The 20,434-nt window shown below is 41.2% G+C and overlaps 1 protein-coding gene across 3 annotated transcripts in view; it reads right to left on the bottom strand.

The window, feature by feature from the left end:
* PLCE1 (phospholipase C epsilon 1) overlaps positions 1–20,434 on the bottom strand; it is a 338,579-nt gene that overhangs the window by 148,213 nt on the left and 169,932 nt on the right. For all 3 annotated transcript variants that reach the window (XM_035724225.1, XM_027595213.1, XM_027595222.1), the window contains one exon: positions 10,325–10,641. In XM_035724225.1, coding sequence (XP_035580118.1) covers positions 10,325–10,641 — 317 coding nt within the window. The remainder of the gene's footprint in view (positions 1–10,324; positions 10,642–20,434) is intronic.

Genomic DNA, 20,434 nt, shown 5'->3' with positions numbered 1-20,434 from the left:
GAAGCCTTTGGTCATCCTCAAGGGCAATGTGCCTGGTGCCCTCTCTCTTCCTCTCTTATGGCACACAGTCCTTGCTTCTCATGTGGCATGGAATCACACTAGTTACTATTTATTGAGTACTAGTCTGTGCTATTCTATTACCTTGCTTAAATGTCCCAATAACCCTGTGAAGATAAAATTAACACGTTTTACAGGTGAGAAATATGAAGCTGAAATCAGTTTATGTCACTAACTTGCCCAGAGTCCTACAGTGAGTGAGTGGCAGACCAGGACTCATATCCAGACTTTAGCAATAGAATCATATTCTTTCCACTAACCCATGACACTTCTCTCACATGATCTCTCACATGATAGCTAGTGCTTTACATGGCCTTTTCTTGGTGTATATTTATTCAGTATTTCAGGTCTTAAATGCCTTGAACTAAATTGTAAATCCCCCAAACAAAAGGCCATGTCTTGCTTTTCTTTGTATTTCTAGTGGCACTTCTTTCAATAAACAACTGTTAATGCCAACTAGCACTATGCATTCATAAATACTTATTTATTGAGCATCTTCTTTATAGCTGGCACTTTGCAAAGAACCAGACATACAGCAATGAACAAGTTTAAAAAGTTTCTAAGGATAAAAGCAAACAAGCAATAGCTTCCCTGACTTTTGAAGTGAGACATGACCAAGAGAAGGCAGCAGCTGTGGTATGACCAGGGTAAGAAGGTCTTAGGCAGAGAGAACAGCAAGTACAAAGGCCATGTGGAGAAAACTAGCTCTGTATGTCTAGGAACAGAATAAAAGTCAATGTGATTGGAACGGAGCCAGAGAGGGGGTGGCTGATGTAAAGTTAGGATCAAGTAGATGGGCAAAATCATGCACGGTCTTGGCATTTTGGATTTTATTCCAAATGCAAAGGGAAGCCATGGGGAGATTTTCAGCAAGGGGTGACCTGATCTGCTTTATGTTTATAAAAAAATCACTCTGGCTGCTGGGTGGGGAACGGATTATAGGGTATGCAAGCATGAAAGCAGTACTGAAGGTGAGTGCAGTGGTGGCCAGTGGTGGCAGGTGAAACGCTAAGGAGTGAGCCAATTCAAATGTATTTTGTCAGTAAAGCAAATGGAACTTGCTGATAGTTTCCAAGTTAAGGGCTTGGGAAAAGAGTAAAATCTAGGATGACTCCTAGGGTGTTAGCCTGAGCAACTGGGTAGAGGCTAAGATGGGGAAGACAATGGGTGGTATGTGAATGGAGGAGTGAGAAGTCAATCCTGTAGTTCTATTTTGGCCACATCTGAGCTGCCTTGTGGACATTGTTAGAATGTAGGCTTTGTGAAGGCAGAGGTTCTGTGTGTCTTGTTCTGTGCTGTATCCCCAGTGCACAAACCAGCACCTAGTATATAAGCTGGTATGCAATAAAATCTCGTCGAATGAAAAAAGCCAAGGAGAGGCATTGAGAAGGCAACTGGATTTATGAATGTTTAAATCTCTTGTGCAAATGTAGATTCTTGGCAAAGCATAATTACCTTCCTCTTTGGCTCCTACACGTGCAGTAAAGATCTCTGAGAGAATGGTTTTTCAAAGAGTTGAATTAAATATCCTAATAGGGTCAGTTAATGCAGACTTGGAGAGGCTGAAAATCCTACTCTCTGACCAAAGTCTACCTGGTCTTTCCCACAGTTTCAGTGTCATTGAAGTGATATGTCTGATGGTAAAGAACACTGGGCCTCAAGGAGACACAAGACTGCTTCTCTGAGTCATGTTTACTATTTGTAATAATAATAATAATTAACAACAACAAGAATAATACTTCTCACATACGTCAAAGTTTTTATTTGTCTCTTTGCTAATTTCCATCGCAGTCATTCTTATTTCTACCCATTCCAGGCTTGAAGTACTGACTTGGTGCCTGCCTTAAACAGAATAAAACAGGCCTCCAATGGTCAACCAGAAGTTCTCTTTTTGGGTTGGTTAAATCTTAGAGACATGATGGGAGCTTTAAGAAGGGTCACTAAATCCTATCATAGTAACAAAATGGTTTAAATATTTAAGATTTCAAAACCAAGTTCTCTACTGTAGCATGAGTACCAAAGAATGAAAAAAAATGCAGAAAGAAAAAAGGAAGAGAGGAAGGAAGGAAGGAAGGAAGGAAGGAAGGAAGGAAGGAAGGAAGGGGAAAAATAAAGAGAAGACAAGCAAGTAAGCTACGACATTCATTAAAATTTACTTTGGACAATTCTCAACTATCTGCAATAATGGACGACCTCAAAGACAGGAATCACTGTCCTATATGCTTTGGGATACGGCTTTGTTCTTCTCTTTGAATTCCAGTGGGGCTGATGGTCTAGATCAGTGATCTCCAAGCGTTGGTGGCATCAGAATTATCTTGTGGAACTTTTGAAAAATACAGATCCCCGAGCCCACCACATATCCATGGAGTCAGAAACTCCTGGCAGTGGGCAGCAGGCATATGCATATTTGAAAAATACTTTGATGCCCTTGTCTTTATTCAGCTGATCAGTGAAAACCACTGTTCAAGGAAATCGCATTAGGTATTTCAAGAATGAGCACAGGCATGGAGGTCCTGATTCCAAGGTTCCTGGCAGCCCTCGTCCACCACCTTCTCCTGCTGTCCCCACATTGGGCACAGCCTCCCTCATTCCTGGTCCTTTTGGAAGTGTGATAGGACTTAAGATCTTGAATTTCAAAAGCCATCTCTGTTGGGATATAGGTTTCATGAAAAATAGAAGTAGAGAGTGAGAAAGAAATATATAACAGCAATGGTATGGGGAAGAGAGGAAGATAAAGAAATAAAGCAAAACTTAGATTTTTTTTTTTTTTGGCATCCTACATTCTCAGGCATCCAGTACCTCAAGGCTGAAAGGAACTTTATTTTTTTTAAATTTTATTATGTTAACCTAATCACCATACATTACATTATTAGTTTTTGATGTAGTGTTCCATGATTCACTGGGTGTTATATGCAATGAAACAATGAAAGGAAATTTAAAAGCCAAATACCTGAAATACCCTTGTGCCTGATCTGTGGAAATGACAAGTTATCCTAATGTTCTTCTGGGACAATATTCTAGGACACCTCAAGATATGGTTATCTTTCCCATGTCGAGGAGTACAGCCTCCCAGTTCAAAGGAGATGCTACGTTTTCAATATCAGGAAGTGAGCACATGTGTTCAAGTCAACAAAGAGGTTAAACTCATTCTACATGTTGAAATCATAAAAAATATTTTGAGTCGTCCTATGAAGAAAATGGCTTTTTTTCAGAGTAAGAGAACAGAGTTGAGGGAAAAAAGCTCCTTCAGCATCTGATTTAATAGCACCAGGTAGACAACCCAAGAACACTGGCTTTGGAAGCCAGATCACCTGGATTCAAATCCTAGCTAATCATTTAATGAGCCTCTTTGTGCCTCAGTTTTCTCATCTGTTAAGTAGGGGGACCATCATAATAAGAGATGGGATCCATTATTATTAGTTATTTTAATTTTAGGGGGTTTTTTTTGTTTTGTTTTGAAACCAACATTGAACCATTTGTGTCTTAGATCCTCACTGCTTTACACACGTCATCCTTCTGAACACTCACATAACCTATTTGAGGTAGGTACTATTATTGTCCCCATCTAGAGATGAGGGATTAGGTAGTTAGCTTGAGGTTATGCAGCTGGGAATGGCGGATTAGAACGAAGGCAGGCCAACCCTAGAGCTGAATGATGATGCACGGTGATGCCATTCCTCATTCCTAGCCCTGCTGTTCACTGACAGTTACTGTAAGTGAGTAGAATCCTGTGAGTTCTGATTGACAAGAACTGCCAATCACAATTTGCTGTCAATCAGCTCCAGGACAGATTAGCCTCTTACTAATAACCCTGCTCTTAGAATACGGCCCTACACAGCTGAGTCTTGGTTCAACTGCCTACTGTATTTTTTGGTCCAGAAATTTCTGGACTAAAATTTCTGTTAACTTGGGAATGCATGGTGAAATGTTCTGGAGAATGAATATAGTGTCTACTTTCAGAGGTGCCTCTGGAGAGATGTGCTTTCCCAAGGAAAAATCTGGTTTTCCACAGTGAGCTGAAATTTCCCTTACGCTGAGGGGGCTTTATTAGCAATGCATCTCATGAGTATTCAGATATGAAGAAGTTTGTATCGTAGCCCTACACAGATGATTTACTTGGCTGTCTGCATAAAAGGAGGGGAGAAAACCTTTGACAGGAACTTCTTCTAACATGATTGAACATACATACTATAAAAAACAGTATTTTTTCTAAAATATTTCAAGTGAAGGAACACATTTGGGCATGAGGACACTCCCCTACCCTAATCCCCACCATTATCATATGTCATGAATTTTCCTTACTGTGCAGAAATGGTCTTTCCTTGGCTATGATGAGACATAGTTTTAGATGTTGGAAAATGCCAAATTGATCATCACTTACGAAGTATATAAGGGATTCTGGCTGAAAGGACCCAGGTTGAAACAGCTGTTCTCTGGCCAGATGGTTTGCTTATTCTTGCGATTCTTTCCCAGGGAGTTAAGATGCACCTTGGCATTCTTCATAGAGGGGATGGCCTTTAAACTGTTGGACTGAAATCTAGTGAAACCTACCAAACAGAAGGAACAAGTAACAACTGAGTGTCACTTTGAGCTGCCTGCATTTGTGTGGCTAGAGAAGCAGATTGATGACTGCTTAGGTTAACCAAACAGAAGGAGGTCGGGGAAGGTCACCTGGGCAAAGAGCTAAGTAGAATCCCTCCATGGTCTTCTGGGGTCTCAGAATAATTGTGGGCTAAATCTTGGGCTCATGACCTTCCCCTGGACCACCAGGTCCAAAAAAGGAGCCCAGAGGAATGTTCTTGCTAAAAATTACTCAACAAGAAAAAAACTGCTCAGGCCAGAGGAAAAAGTGAACCTGCTAATAGCCTTTAGAGCTGAAAACCAATCTCCAGTCAGAGAAATCAACTATCTATTATACAAAAGAGTATCTGGTAATGGTGTGGGTAGTGGTGGTTATGGAGCCAAAAATTCACTCTATTGACAGGTCCTGAGGCCCAGCTGTAGAGGCAGACCATAGCGAGTTCTGATTTCTAAGGTCATCAATGGGTGAACAATAAAGACAGGATACAGAGGCCATATTAAAGAGGCATAAGGTTTGAGAACCAGTGACTCAGAAATTCAATCCCAGAATACCACCAACCTCCATGTTTCACCATCGTCCTCAGGAGTGATGGGGGAAGAAAGGCATGAGAACAAAGGGAGTAAGGATGGTCTTCAATCTTTAATAGCTTCTCGTCTCTGCTTCTAAAGTATGCAATCTCTTCAGTGACATTATCTACAAAGACATGCCTCTCTGGCTCCTCTAGAAAAGAAAAATGGCTCTGGAATTTATTCTAAAAGAAATGAAAAAAAAAAACCAACAACAGTAAGATCAAAAGGAATCTGGGCTAGAGGCAGAGGCTGGATAGGGGAAGAAAGTGGGGGGAAAACCCCCAGGATGATTTGAGACTGTCAAAGTAAGAGACTTTGTGGGTGGCCAGGAAGTGAGGTTGCTCAACCTGAAGAGAGAAAGAAAGAACACTGGTTTCTTGGAGAATTAGATCAGAGTATGACTACAGAGAGATGTCCAGATCAAAAGCGTTCAGGAAGACCTGCCTCCCAAATCAAGCAAAGCAGGACTGAGCTTATCCACACCCCTCAAGCCCCATCCGACTACCACTGGCTTCGGGGCTGACACTCTGCATCTTCCATTTACTTGTGAGGTTAAAGAACTGACTCCCTTGAAAAGTTACTCTGATGTGCACCAGTCTTGATGTTGGGCAGGAGAAGGGGGAACGGGGAGAAACACTGCTTCCAAGCCACAATCTAAATTGATTCTCAATGATTTATCTCCTGGCCTTCCTTAATGTAAGCCATTTTTTCAGTTATTTATGATTGTACTTTGAATTGCATTTTAACCATATTTTCCTAAGAACAAGTGTTATGCAACATTGCCCAAAAGGCATCAGGGATTTTCTTCCCTTTCCCCACATCACGGTTAAGTCATTGGGTAAAGAGTTGTTAGAACGTGGGAAACTTCTCGCTCAGAATAATGTTCTATTGACAATCAGGAGCAAGCTTCCTCCCTAGACAATGAGTCTTGCTCAGAACAACTGGCTGTCTTCTTGTCTGGAATATCCTCCATTTCCTGTTATGTCCCCTCTCTAGCCCACCCATTCCTCAAGGCCCAGCACCAACCTCCAAAGCTAAGCAGAGAGAGCTCTAATCACCCATCTAGACACCTCAGCTTCCACATTTGTGCCACTCACACTGCACGGACTTTCTGCCTTTTTTGGTAGTGATTTGTGCTTGTGCCTGACTACAATTTAAGACTGGCACCTCCTGGCAGCCGCAGACTGTTACTCATTTTCCTCAGTGCTTATCCACCATGGTGCCCTGCTTCTGAGAAGTGCTGAAAATATGTGCACTGAATAACTGCATAAATAAATGCATTCACCTCTCCCCTAAGTGACTAGCACTCCTGCCATGGAGCCAATATTCTCTGTCTTGTCTTTGAGATTCTCCAGCCTTCCAAGCAACAGATATCTTCCTCCCACTGAGGAAATTGCATTTACTTTGTGTATCCAATTTCGACAGAACCAAAATACGGTCTTATAATGTTGTAGATTTTTATCATATACTGCTAATTTCTTACTTAAAAGAATATTATGTTTGACACATCAGCAAAAAAAGAGAAGGCTATAGCACAGGAGTCTTAAGTGAATAAATAAGTCTTAAGTGAATGAATGGATGAGTGATAATAGGAAATAAATCTTAAGTGAATGAATGGATGAGTGATAATAGGAAATTAGATAAAAATAGAAACAGCAAGAGGAGTAGAAAAAGAGTAGATGCACAGGAGATTTAGAAAGGAAGTAGAAAGAGAGGGAAAAGGGAAAGGAAACTCAAAATTAATTAAATTCTCAATCAGCAATTCTGGTACTACAAACTTGACCTTGATAATTAAGCAGAGAGGAGGGGCAAGGCAGTTGGGTTAGAAGAGAGTAGACTGTGAAGACAGACATCTGGATTCTGACATGCACTCAGCCACTATGTGATTTTGAACAAGTGACTCAACCTCTCTGAGCTGCACTAGCTTTTTTATTTTTTAACCTTTTATTTTGAAGTAATTTTAGATTTATAGAAAAGTTGCAAAAATAGTGTGGAAAGTTCCTGTATACAGTTCGCCCAGCTTCTGCTAATATTAGCATCCTTCATAACCACAGTACCATTATCAAGATGAAGAAATTAACATTGATCCATTAATACAATACAGCCATATTCCTTATTAGAATTTCACTAATTTCCCCATTAATATATTTTTTTCCTAGCCCTGTATACAGTAGGTTCCCCCACTGCACTTAGTTATCATGTCTCCTTGTCTCCTCCAGTCTTTGACAGTTCCTCAGTCTTTCCATACCTTTCATGACCTTGATACTTTTGAAGAGTAGAATGTCCCTCAATCTGGGGTTGTCTGATGGTTTTTTTCCCTCGTGATTAGATTTAGGTTATGCATTATTTATTTATTTATTTTGGTGTCAAGAATGTCACAGAGATGATGTCATGCCCTTCCTAGTGCACCATAGCAAGAGTTATCTGTCAATATGTCTTCTTACTGGTCATGGTGACCTTGAACATTTACTTAAGGTGGTGTCTACTGGGTTTTTCCACTGTTCTATTTTTTCTTTCCTAATTAATAAATATTTTATGGAGAGATATTCTGACTTTTTATTTATTTTGTTATTTCCTTAAGTAATCTCTACACCCAATGTGGGGCTTGAACTCATGACCCCGAGATCAAGAGTCAAATGCTCTGCCAACTGAGTCAAACAGACACGTCTTGTGGAGAGATACTTTTAGACTAAGCCAATATCTTTTTTCTCATCGTATTTTTGCCCCAAAATATTAGCATTCATCAGTGGTTCTTGGTTTTTGTTGTTGTTGTTTTGTTTGTTTTAGTGGTTCTTGCTTGTAACAATTTATTGCTGGGGGGTCCTCAAGGTGATTTCCTATTTCTTTCATCCCTCTACATTTATTAATTAGATTCTTTCGTTAAGAGCTTCCCCTCCCCTCCCATTAATGAATTTATTCATTTATTTTTATCAGTATGGACTCAAGAATACTTATTCTATGAACTATAATCTAATACTATCATTTATTTTGTTCTTTAAGCTTCACTTTTTTTATCTGTGAGTCAGGGAGAATGGCAACAGCCTTACACAACTATCATGAGGATTAAATAGGATTTAAAAATGTGAAAATGTCCAGTCCATAGCACCTAGTAAATAAATGCTGGCTCCTGTCCTCCCTTTTCCTTATAGAAGGTAAAGCCACACTACTCTGAAGGCAAGATCCTTCTAAATAGGCGAACATCTTAATTTAAGAATTCTCTTTTAATGTAATGCAGCCTTTCTACACTAAGGTATAGAAAGCAACTAGAATTTAGCTAGCCCAGTGTTGCCTACTAGAGGTCGTTTCGGATCTGCCTGTAATGACTACGTAAGACTGATTTTTAATCAGTATCCACAATTTGTATGAAAATAGATGCTTGCGAATACTTGAAAACAGACTGTTCTCTTAAGTAGTTTAAGTGTTTTCCCAGAAATCTTGTTTATGTTCTGAAGTTGCTTAGCTAAACTATTTTCAGAGATAGTCCAAAGCATGCCTCAACCCAGCTGTGCTTTGTATCATCACTAACTCTGAATTAGCGAAATCACTGATTCATCTTTGATTCTTGAGGTTATGGGAGCGAATGGAAGAAACCGAAATTTTCTTTCTCCAAAATTAATTTAAAATTAGATTTTAAAAGTTCAGGCAAGGCAAAACTTCAGGTAGAATTTAAAACACCCACAACCACAATGGACAAGGATAAGATCCCAAGGCTGTGAGAATAAGGAGATCTGGAAGTTTAAAGTACTACACAACATACAGTAAATCCACAAATAAAACACTCAATGTACTGGAACTTCCATTTCTACCCTGTTGTTATCAGTAAGGAAAATCAAGAACATCAGATTTATTTTAAAAAGCAATTTAGGGGCAGTGTGGTTCACGGGCTCTCAAGTGAACTCCCAGAGAGTCAGTGTTGCTCAGTTTGGAGTGGGGCCAGGTGCCACCCCTCAACACGAGCCTGATCCAGGTGGGAGTGGAGTGGTTCACAGTCCGGCTTTGGGGCCTGACTATGTAGGCCTGAATATTACTACTGCTACCTACCACCCATGTAACTCTGGGCAAATGACTTCACCTCCTCATGCCCCAGTGTCTCCACTGGTAAGATGGGCAGAATGAAAGCATCTGTCTCCCAAGGTTGTTGTGAGGAGCAAATAAATGGTACATGTAAAATGATGAGCATGATACTGCCAGACGGTATCAGCGATTCCTATGGATAACAGACCTCCCTCTGAGGAATGGTGATTGGGGCATGTATGGGCACAGAACTACTTGGGCTCAGCCTCTAAAACTTCTGCATCCATGGGCCTTATCAAGGTCACTGACATTTAGTCTGACAGACCCTCTGTCCATCACAGATATACTGGATGGAGACCTGCCTTTCCCTCCTGTCCCTCGTCCTTGTTCCAGGGCCACACGATGCCAACCCTTGGCTCTTCCCCCCCACCCCCAGCCCCTTGACCTCTTACAGTGCCTTCCTCTCAAGTATTCCCAGACTCTGGTCACAGCTGTCCTTTCCAGCACTGGCTTATGGTAAGGTCTCAGAGGCCTTGGAGGGATTTCTGGTGTTGAGGATCTTGATGGGGTGCAGGGAAGAGAAGTGGGGGTATTGAGTGCCCCTGGAACCCACATTCCTCCCCATGCTTCTGACCCAGGTGCATCGGTTTTTACATTTCTGCTGAGAGGCCCAGAGAGTGGAAGAGAGGGTGGGTTAGACAGATCCCATGGCCAGGGATCACGTGGTCAAAACGCAAAATTGAGACATTTGGTCTTAAAAGCGCCTGTACAAGGTGGGGGGAATACTGGAAAATGAGCCCGGAGAGAATATTTTGGCAAGAGAGCAGAGAAAAAGGCAGGGACTGGGTTGTCCAAAGGGAGAAGGCCCATGCACTTGGTGAAGATAGAGGTAAGGATAGGAACAGTTAGGCCTAGGGCAATGATAGGAAGGATGACAATGTGTCATCGATCTCATTGCTTGGAAACAAAGCAGCCATTGTGGACATGGCAAGACCAACAGGCAGATGAGACACCAATAACAGACAAACCGAAGAGAAGAAATACGTTTAAAAATCACTTACTAGAGTGTCAATTACAAGTACATTTCCAGGTGGCTTCTTACCTCATTAAATCTCATCACCAGATCTTCCAGGGCATTGTGCTCTCCGTTCTGGGAGGTAAGAATCGAAGCTGAGATGGATGCTTTGAGGCAGGGCAGGGATGTTTGGCGTTCTGGAGTGCCCAAGTCCCGGGTCAAGAAGCAAAGATAGTCAACTGGCAAGACCCTTCGGTAAATGTTCTGTTCCTGCTCCATCAGGATGCTGGCAACTTCCTCTGGGAACTGAATGAGGGGCTGCAGGTCAATCAGCTCCTTGCTGATCCCAGCTGAACTTGAAGGGAGGGCACTGGAATTGGCCATGGAAGTGCCTGGCTGGCGTTCTAAAATAAAGCAGCAAAAGTTATGGTGACACCAAGGTTGATATCCCTACAACAGATATTTACTTGAGAGCCATTCAAAATCTTAACAGGTTTCCTAATCAAGTTTCTGCTTGGTGAAAAGCTCTCTACTATCTTCCTTGGTATGGAGACCCTTCTGATAAATGTCCTGCCTGCTTGCTCCTGCACCCTGGGGCATGCATGAAGGCTCAGTTCCCCATTTTTAGAAGGAGAATTGATCTAACATACCATTCTCTAACCAGTTCACTATGACACTTTGCAGAGTAGTAGAGAAGTCTCTACTTTGCTTCCTCGTTCTCCAGTGCTAACGATCAGAGTGAAGCAAAATGAGGGTGGGTGTGGGCACAGCAACCAAGGTGGAAGAGGAAAGAAGGCTGTGGCAGGGGGTGGGGGGAGGCATGTGGACACATATGCACATGGTGTGTAAACATGCAGGAGACCCCAGGGACCCAATGCACACAAGGTCCAAAACTTCATATTATACCTGCTGATATTCTACCCTCAGTGATTCCACTGAGAACCATTTGGGGGTTTGCAGGGACAGAACCACCTGTAAATAAGGTAGGAATAGGTAGTAAGGAGATGTATCTAAATAAATAAGACAAATCTTATTCCCTGCTCCATAAGTGGCAGTAAGGTGGTAAGGAAGAGAAAGCAGCAAGTGCACTAGACAGAAGCACCAAATGCACTCATAGGCTCCAAATTATTCCCTTAGCACAAATTCACGTTATTTGACCACTCCTCCCATCTGTCTCTTAATTTCCTGCCTACGAGTCATTCACTCATTTATCTACTTAACCATCCATCTGTCCATCCATCCACTCAAAAAGCTTTGAAAATCTATGATGAGCCCTCCAACAGAATTTTTCAAAGTATGACCAGTTTTGTGGCTAAGTTGGGGAAATGTCACATATTCATGTCACAAATCCTCTTCCTGGAAACGCATGAGGTGCACAGGTATACTGTTAAAGGCTCTAAGGGGTCTTACAGTAAAGAAATCCATTTCCATTGCTTCATTCAGTGTTCCCCAGAGCACGCTTTATATCACACCTACTAGGTCACTCTGTGAGACTAGTGCGGCTTGGAGCCCTTCAGGAAACACTGCCCCATCAGCCAAACTGCTCTCACTCCTCATCCAGTTCACGCCTTTTCCTTCTTGACAGTCCCTTCCTGGCCGGCTCCCCTTCACGCTTCTCATAGTGCTCCATGAGGGGACCACATTCTACTTCTCCAGAATCTTTCTCACATTCCTGATTTCTTAAAACATTCTCACTGACCCTTTGGCAGAATAAAGCCCTTCTGATGGCTGGCATTCCTCACTGCTGACTGTCACTTGGCTTGGACACTGGACAACAGCACTGTTCATAAGGAAGACTTCATCAACATTCAGATCTCGGCATCCTTGACTCTTTTTTAAATCCCTACTGCAGACAACCTTGGAATCGTCACTCCAAGGTATTCCATCTCTGTAGTACTGAACTCTGAAATCCTCCACCTTGAATTTGACTGCCTTTTCCCTCCCATCCTCTCTACTAAACCTCTCCATCCTTGACAGACTTCCAGTTCCTTGGTCTTGGTTTGTGTACATGGTCAGCATTTTAACATGGCGCCCACAACACCCAGGGTGCCATCCCAAGTCTCCTTGACTTTCCACCACGTGTACTTCCCAGTCTTCAATCCTAAACTCAACCATCCATCCTTGGCTTCTGGGCTGCTATATGATGACACTGACATTGCTGCTACTTAGTGATCCTTGCTACTCTGGATTATTTAACTTCAGCTGGGCCCTCAGGGCAGCTTCAGACTTGACATGAATTTATTTATTTTTTTCCTAAATAACTTACTTAGTCTTCTTTACCTCTGCAGTGGAGCCTTTCTATTCTCACACTCCCAAACCCACCTTTATTTTCCTTACATTGATTTGATCATTTCTTTTTTGTTTGTTTATTTTTACTTGAGTGCAGCTGACACAACATTATGCTAGTTTCAGGCATATAACACAGTGATTTGACAAATTTAAACATGATGCTGTGCTTACCACTAGTGTAGCTAGGGTGTTTGATGCTTACCACATGTTTACTACACGATGGTAACTGACAAACGTCAGGGACTCCTTCCATTAGGTAAAATGCCTCTATGTTTTCTGTTTTCTTCTCCTGCTCTGAGAAAGTTGTGTGCCTCCTCCAAGGCACACCTAGGTTTGTGATTAAGTCTATTCAAATTGCCTCAGTGGTTGTCTCCAACAACAGTCCCTTTCTCTCCGCAGACTCTTCTTTGCCTACCCAAGTGTTTGGTTACCCTTACCCCATACAACTTCCCTTCTCTTTTAAACTCCGAATCTTCTCTAGCCTTCCCTTCACTGTGTACCTTCTGTGCACAGCAATCTACGTTCCTCTGGTAAGTATGGTGACCATATCTTCTGATCCAAAGACTAGGCCATACATTCTGCCCAAAGTAATAAACTAATAATGGTGTGGGAGAGAAAAATGGAAACTGGGAGCTCTTAGTTCTTAGATCACCCTGTTGACAGGGCATCTCTGTTGATGGTCTGGGCTCTGATGTTCTTCCCTCACCCCATCCTCTCTCTTGCAGCCCACCCGCCACCTCAGGAGCATAGCTCAAGAAAAATTCTTGTGACATTTGCTATTTAATTGAGTTGTTTCCCTTTGAGAATTCCCCATTGAGAATGCTCTCAGTGATAATCTAACAAAAAATCGTGAGGAGAAAACTGTAAAGTTTGAACAATATTGCTCTCCATTGATGCAAGCCTGATTCTATTTTAAATATATTCCAGTCAGAACTCCCTGTTTTATCTTCTGTATAAAAACTGTAGTATCCAAATTTTTGTTTCTCTTTGATTCTAAAAGGTGAACGGGTGAGTATGAGTACAATGATTTATTGTAACCATTTTTATCCATTTTTTTGGACCAAACTACCAAGAATCAACTTCAGTGGAAAACAAGGACTGCCAAATTATATTTGGTTCTCTCTAAGCTCTTATTTGAAAATAATTAAAATATGGCAAGTGCTCAAGTCTACATGACCTTTTGTGTGGTCTCACTCTCCAACTTTCTGAATAGTTTAGAAATTACTGGATTTCCTGAAAATTGACTCAGAATGTCGTCTGATGACAGGCAGACTGCAGCTTCTGGATACTGATAATATATGTACAGTGGAATTAGCCCTATATGGGAAGTCTTCCCAGAAGTAACCAACTCTGAAACATGATTTCAAAGTACAACACTATGACGGAAATAATAGTAACCCCTAAATTTTGTGAAATCACTTATCTAACATGTAAGAGAAGAGATAATGTAATAAAAGATATAAATAACATAAGATAATATATTATAAACTGCAATTTATCTTGAGATAGGAAACACATGCTGTTACAATGAATAAAGAGTCTAGTGACTGGTAAGAAACAGCAATAAGGAGACCTAAAAAAACTGAATGAAAGAAGAAAAAAGGGGTGCCTGGGTGGCTCAGTTGGTTAAGCGACTGCCTTCAACTCAGGTCATGATCCTGGAATCCCGGGATCGAGTCCCGCATCAGGCTCCCTGCTCAGCAGTGAGTCTGCTTCTCCCTTGGACCCTCCCCCCTCTCATGTTCTCTCTATCTCATTCTCTCTAATAAATAAATAAAATCTTTAAAAAAAAAGAAGAAGAAGAAGAAAGAAGACTGGTCACTGTAAACCTAATAAATGCCTCAGCCCCATGTGTCTCAGGATAAGCATGACAGCACTCTCAAAGGAAACACAAATCTGATGTTAGAAACCTTGAACATAATGTAGACCTTTTGTGTAGGTTTCCTTAAAGCAGAAGTACTCAGGGGTTTTATATCATGCCAGAAATCTTGGGACATAATTTTCTGTCCCACAAGTTCCACACTTTTTTTTAAAAAATATTTTATTTATTTATTTGACAGAGAGAGAGAGCGCACACAAGCATGCAAGAGCCTGACATGGGGCTCAATCCCAGGATCCTGAGATCATGACCTGAGCTGAAGGCAGACACTTAACCGACCTAGCCACCCAGGCGCCCCACAAGTTCCAAACTTTTAGCAACTGTGAAAAACTTTTCTCTCGTTCTTGCTGGGCGCTCCTTATAATCTCCTTCTTCCCCCTCCCATGCCACATGGCCCAACGCATGGCTCTGCATCACCATCACACCCTCCTTTCTGCCAGATGGGCAACTCTGCGATGGATGAGAGACCCCGTAGTTCTATGACCCCCTGGCACTTCCTCATTAGTTGTGGAGCAAAATTCATAAAGCCCACTAGAAGCTGCAGTTCTTCTCTTGTGAGAAAGTTTTTAGAAAATGTATGGTGAATAAAATTATCCACCTTAATCACAGTCAAGGTTTGCTCTCAGCTCCATGTTCTTCAGTTAACAGCTATTCTACAGTAGAATAGGGCTATATCTCTAGACACGGTCACAACCTGGAAATATTTACCATGAGACACAGTGTCTGCAAGTTCTGATTCTCTGCTTAATTATTAACTTCCTGAACTAAGTATTTTATATGGATTAATTCAGGAGGCAGATAGTATTATGATGTGAGGCTCACATGAGGTCACAGAAGAAGTAAGTTGGGAGCTGGGATTTGAATCAGGGTCTACTGGACTTCAGAGCTCATGTTCCTGATTGCTCAGCATATGACCTCATGGAACAACAGAATGCCACACTCTCATTCTGGTTTTTAGAGGCATCTTGAGCAATATTAGTCAGTATAAATCAACTTCTTATGCTTGTTTCCTTGGGATGATCTGATAAAATAAACTCTTCAAACTCCAAAGATAAAGGATTTGATCCTAGAGGGTGAACACTTCTCCCTCTTAGTCTGGAATCATCATTTCAACCACCACAACTGCATTAGAATATAGGACCCAGAAACTTAAGGTGCCCTTTCCTTTCCTTCTTATAAGTTTGAAAGAACGTTCCCATGCTTTAAACCGGTATTTTCCAAAGAGTGTTACACTGAATTTATGCAGAGCATGGTTCCTTGGTTAATAATTTAGAGACATACTGGGTTAAACAAATTTAAGCAAGATTCTTCCCCCACAGTCTCAATTGTAACTGCAGGACTTCTCCGAGTCTTTAATAATTCCCACAAGAGGACTGTATTATCATAGCACACAGTAGCTCTCCTCAACCTTGTCTACATATCGTTTACGTGGGAATTACAGCCCCTTCAGAACTTATATCATCATACTCAGTGATTCTCATTGGGGGAACAGGGCTTAAGGTGTTTGTGAGGTTAGTTAGTGTCCAAGGAAGTTTAGTCTGCCTTGCTGCTGGAACTCTATGCAAAGGTCAGAGGGTGAGAGACACTGTGGCTTATTTAGAAAACTGCAGGTTATTCCTGATGGCTGCAGCATGTATTAGAAGAGACGGAGCATCACTGTAGAAAATAAGGAATGAAGCTTTATTTTCCAGAAGACACTACAGAACAGGTGTGGTCCATGAAGAAACCATGTGAGTAGTGGGAGGATCAAAACATCTACATAAAAATATATCACCCTAGACTTTGGGGTCTCTGGTTGGATCTAGGCAATCACTCTGCCTCCAGGGAGGGAAATCTGGCCCATGGCTTCCCTTGAGTGGCAACCCCCCTGCCATCCCCAAAGCCCTCTCATTCCTGGCTTCCTTTCTGGTACTCAGAAAGCCCCTGATTTTGATTATAAGCTGCCATTTCCAGGGGTTGTCTGCATATTGTGCAGTCTAGAAATATCCAGAAAAGCCTCTAAACTTGGGAAGCACTTTTCCTTGATAACTGTTCACCCAATGCCCTGGGATACAGTGCCATCGTGGAACTCCCTCCCCCCAAAATCCACACCCTCCCCCAGAGTTAGCACTTGCTCAGAAATGCTAGTTTGGGGCCAAGCCTCGGGCTTGGGCTCGAGCCCAGCAAAATCTGCCACTTCCCATTTATTTCTCATTTTGCTTTTTGGTCTCAATCAAAACGAAAAGCATTTGGTCTTTCTTGCTGTGCCTTACACAAAAACCTAGAGTTTACCAAGGAATCACATTTAATCTCTTGCATAATGTGAGGATGTCATAACAGGCAGGCATTGCTAATGTTATTTTTTACAAAGCTTGAGTTAAGCTGCTAAGTGACTTGCCCAAGGACCCAGTTCGTGAGTTGTCCGCCTTGGAACTGGCAAAAGCTGAGCGGGAATCAGAAGATTCTGGCTCCTGGCCCGGGACTCTGCATTACCCCAAGCCAAGCCTGAGTTACCTTGGGTGTGATCTCTGTCCAAGGGCCAGCCTTACTAGCTGCCAATACATCTGAATGGTTGAAGAAAGGCTCAAGTAGAAATTTCATTCATTCATTTATTGGGTGCCTACAATGTGCGAGACTTTGTTTCAGGCTACACTAATGTTGGGATTTAGTGAACAAGAAAAGATCCTTGTTCACATACTACATTCTAGGAGAGGATCAGTATAATGCAGCGTGGGGGAGGAGGGAAATGTGGGATGGAGGAAGAAGGTGTAAGGCTATGTAGAATGTTACCGATTTCATCAAGGATTTTTGCAAATGTTCTAATAACTTTATCATCCAGGATGCCCTCAGCTAATACCCTAATCCTTTTCTAGCATCTGAATAATAGCTCCTCACCTACCTCCTGCTCCTCACCATTTATTAGCTCTTGGCACCAAGAAATTCATTTAATTCCTACAAAGAATGCTGTAAGGCAAGGGTGATTATCCCTATTCTATAGATGGCAAAACAGACGTCAGAGATGTTAAGCAATTTGTCTAAAGACACTCTGCAACTGAGAGGGGGATAAAACTACAACTCAGCTCTGACTCCAAAGGTCAGCCCTCTCTTACCCTCAGCATTTTGAGGGATCTTCGGCAAGGAAGATGGAGTTCCCGATATCCTGCTGAGTCTGTTAAAAAAAAAAAAAAAAGCCACAGGCCCTCGGTGGAGTCATTTGCCCCCCAAGAGAGTAAACCAGGGTTTAACTGCAGTGTCGACCCCTCCAGGAATGGGATTTTAAGCCAATCAATCTGGAATTTTCTGGTCAGCACCCACGAGGTCATCTGTCACGTGGGGCCTCTCTATTGCCCCCCCACCCCACACAGAGATGAGGTAATCCACCTAATAAGACCCCCTGCCCTTTCCCCCAAGGGAAGGTGATCTGGATTGCAACAATCCTTTTCTTTTACTAATAACCTCTTGCCTCACCCACCTCCCTATACAAAATTTCCGTTTTTTTTATTTATTTGACAGAGAGAGACACAGCAAGAGAGGGAACACAAGCAGGGAGAGTGGGAGAGGGAGAAGCAGGCTTCCCGCGGAGCAGGGAGCCCCATGCGGGGCTCGATCCCAGGACCTGGGGATCATGACCTGAGCCAAAGGCAGACGCTTAACGACTGAGCCACCCAGGCGCCCCTAAAAAATTTCCATTTTGTACAACTCTACTCGCTAGATGGGACACTGCCCGATTCACAAATCAGTCACTTAATAAAGCCACTAGATCTTCAATTGACTCAGTTCGATTTTTATTGTTTAATAGCAGGATTAGACCTTACAGGAATCTGACTTCAATGAAATATAGAGCATAGTACTTGTGTTATATTTTGATGGTAACTTCGCATTTATTTGTGTGTTTGTTTTTGAACCAAGGCAAAACTTTGGGAGGACCTGGTATGTAGCTCTGCTTCTGAAACATTACTTTTCATTCTCATTCTCTATGAGTGCTGGTGAAACAGGCATAAGTTTTCTGGGAAGACAAACCAAAACTTACACAGTACACACTTTGTCCTAGCAATTCCGCTTCTAGGATTTTATCTGACAGAAATTCTTGCAAAAATATAAACAAAGTGAGGTAAATTTATATGTACTGACACTGGCATTTTTTCATGATAAATTTAGGTTAAAAAAACCACGCTGGGAATAACAAAATACAATCCTATTGGAGGAAAATAATTTTACAAATGTAGGTATATGTTTGCATATCTGTCCAGTACACATCAAACTAATAGCAATGTTTATAGATTGCACATTTTAACTTTTTTCTACTGTACACACGACAGTGTTTAAAAAATATATCAAAATGATATCTGAAAAAATCATCCAGAGGAAAAAACTCAAGTCCTATCACGGACACAACCTGGTTCAGCATCTGTGCTGTTCAGATTTTTTTTCCAATAAATATCACAATATTGCTCTTGAAAAGTTACTTCAAATTAAAATTAGGGAAGAAAGTGGAAAATTTTTTTGTCGTATCTACTGTATCCATTTTTCTTTGATTCAGTTAATTTTGTAGACAGTCTTTTTTTTAAGTTAAGCATTAGATTTATCAATTGCACATTTAATGGACATTGAGTGGTACAATTCCAATTATAAAATAAGACAGGAGAGGAAGGATTTGATTTCTTTTTATAAAAGATTTAGAGTTGGCTTAAAGACACTAATCTCAGGCAGAGTTGAAAATTGCTTTTCAACAGGGAAGTAAATGGGTTTAGAGAAAGGTTAGGTAATTGGTGATTCTTTCTCATTATCTGTTATTGGTTTTCAGAGTAATAAATCAATCTTGTAACAAATGTGTCTGGCCTGTCCTCAGTACTACAATGAAAAAGATAAGTTCACAAAATCAACGAAACATATTATTTCTAAATTGGTACTTAAAGAAAAAAAGAAAAAACAACATGCTTAGATTGAAAATTAAGCCATATTCAGATAAAACAGTTTAGTAGCCTGAAAAGCCTCAGAGCAGAAGAAAAATCTGACAATTCTTATTAATAAAAAATAACGTCTGCTTTTCAGATTTCCAAAGATATATGAGCTCACTGTGAAAGTATCAAAAACGCAGAGAAGCATAAAGAGGAAAATTAAAATAATCAATAATCCCATACCTAGACACAATCTCTTAATATTTCTGTTGCAACATCTCATGTGTTTGATTTTTTTCTATAAATACAGTATTTACCAAGTTAGGGATCGGAGCACATACTTTTTTCTAAACTTTTAAAAAACATACTCTCCGGTGCACATTTCCCCAGCTCTAAAACTAGCTTTCTAATATTTTTAATGGCTCTCTAGTAGTCAATGTTATATTTATAATGTCTTACCATCATAAATAACACCGTGATAAAGGTTATTGTAAATATATCACATTATGCTTATTATGTTATCTACTAACAGGTCCCTACCCATTTTGGGAAGCTTCCAGGCAACAGAAGTTTCTTTTCTTTTTACAGCTCATCAGCTAACAGTTTTATCAGTGTCTCTCATTGACTACCTACCTATTTCTGACTACTTTGGATAAACAAAATTCATTGAGCTAAAATTCATATGGCAAGCTGGGATATTGTGTTGTGAGAATGGCATCAGTAATTCAAAGGCAACAGGAGGGAAGTTGGAGTGTTGGTGATAATCTAATGCCCTTCCACTCAGCAGCACACTCCTCAGGGACAGTTGACCCAGTAGATGTGGATAATTCTGGAACTGAGCCCATGCAGGCCACCTGAACTTCAGACTCCGACCTGGCTGGGCTACTTAAACATACACTAATTACCCTTAAGGGATTTTGTGTCTCTCTGTTATAATTATAACCATCAATAATAATAATCATAAATCAATTATTATATAGTATATAATAATGACTACTTATTATATTATAGATTTTATTTATTTGTCAGAGAGAGAGAGCACACACCCAGGGGGCATGGCAGGCAGAGGGAGAAGCAGGCTCCCCGATAAGCAAGAAGCCCAATGCAGGACTGGATCCCAGGACCCTGGGGTCATAACCTGAGCTGAAGGCA

This window comes from Zalophus californianus, chromosome 15 (genome assembly GCF_009762305.2).
Source record: "Zalophus californianus isolate mZalCal1 chromosome 15, mZalCal1.pri.v2, whole genome shotgun sequence".
Lineage (NCBI taxonomy): Eukaryota > Metazoa > Chordata > Mammalia > Carnivora > Otariidae > Zalophus > Zalophus californianus.
This window is presented reverse-complemented; position numbering and strand designations above follow the sequence as displayed.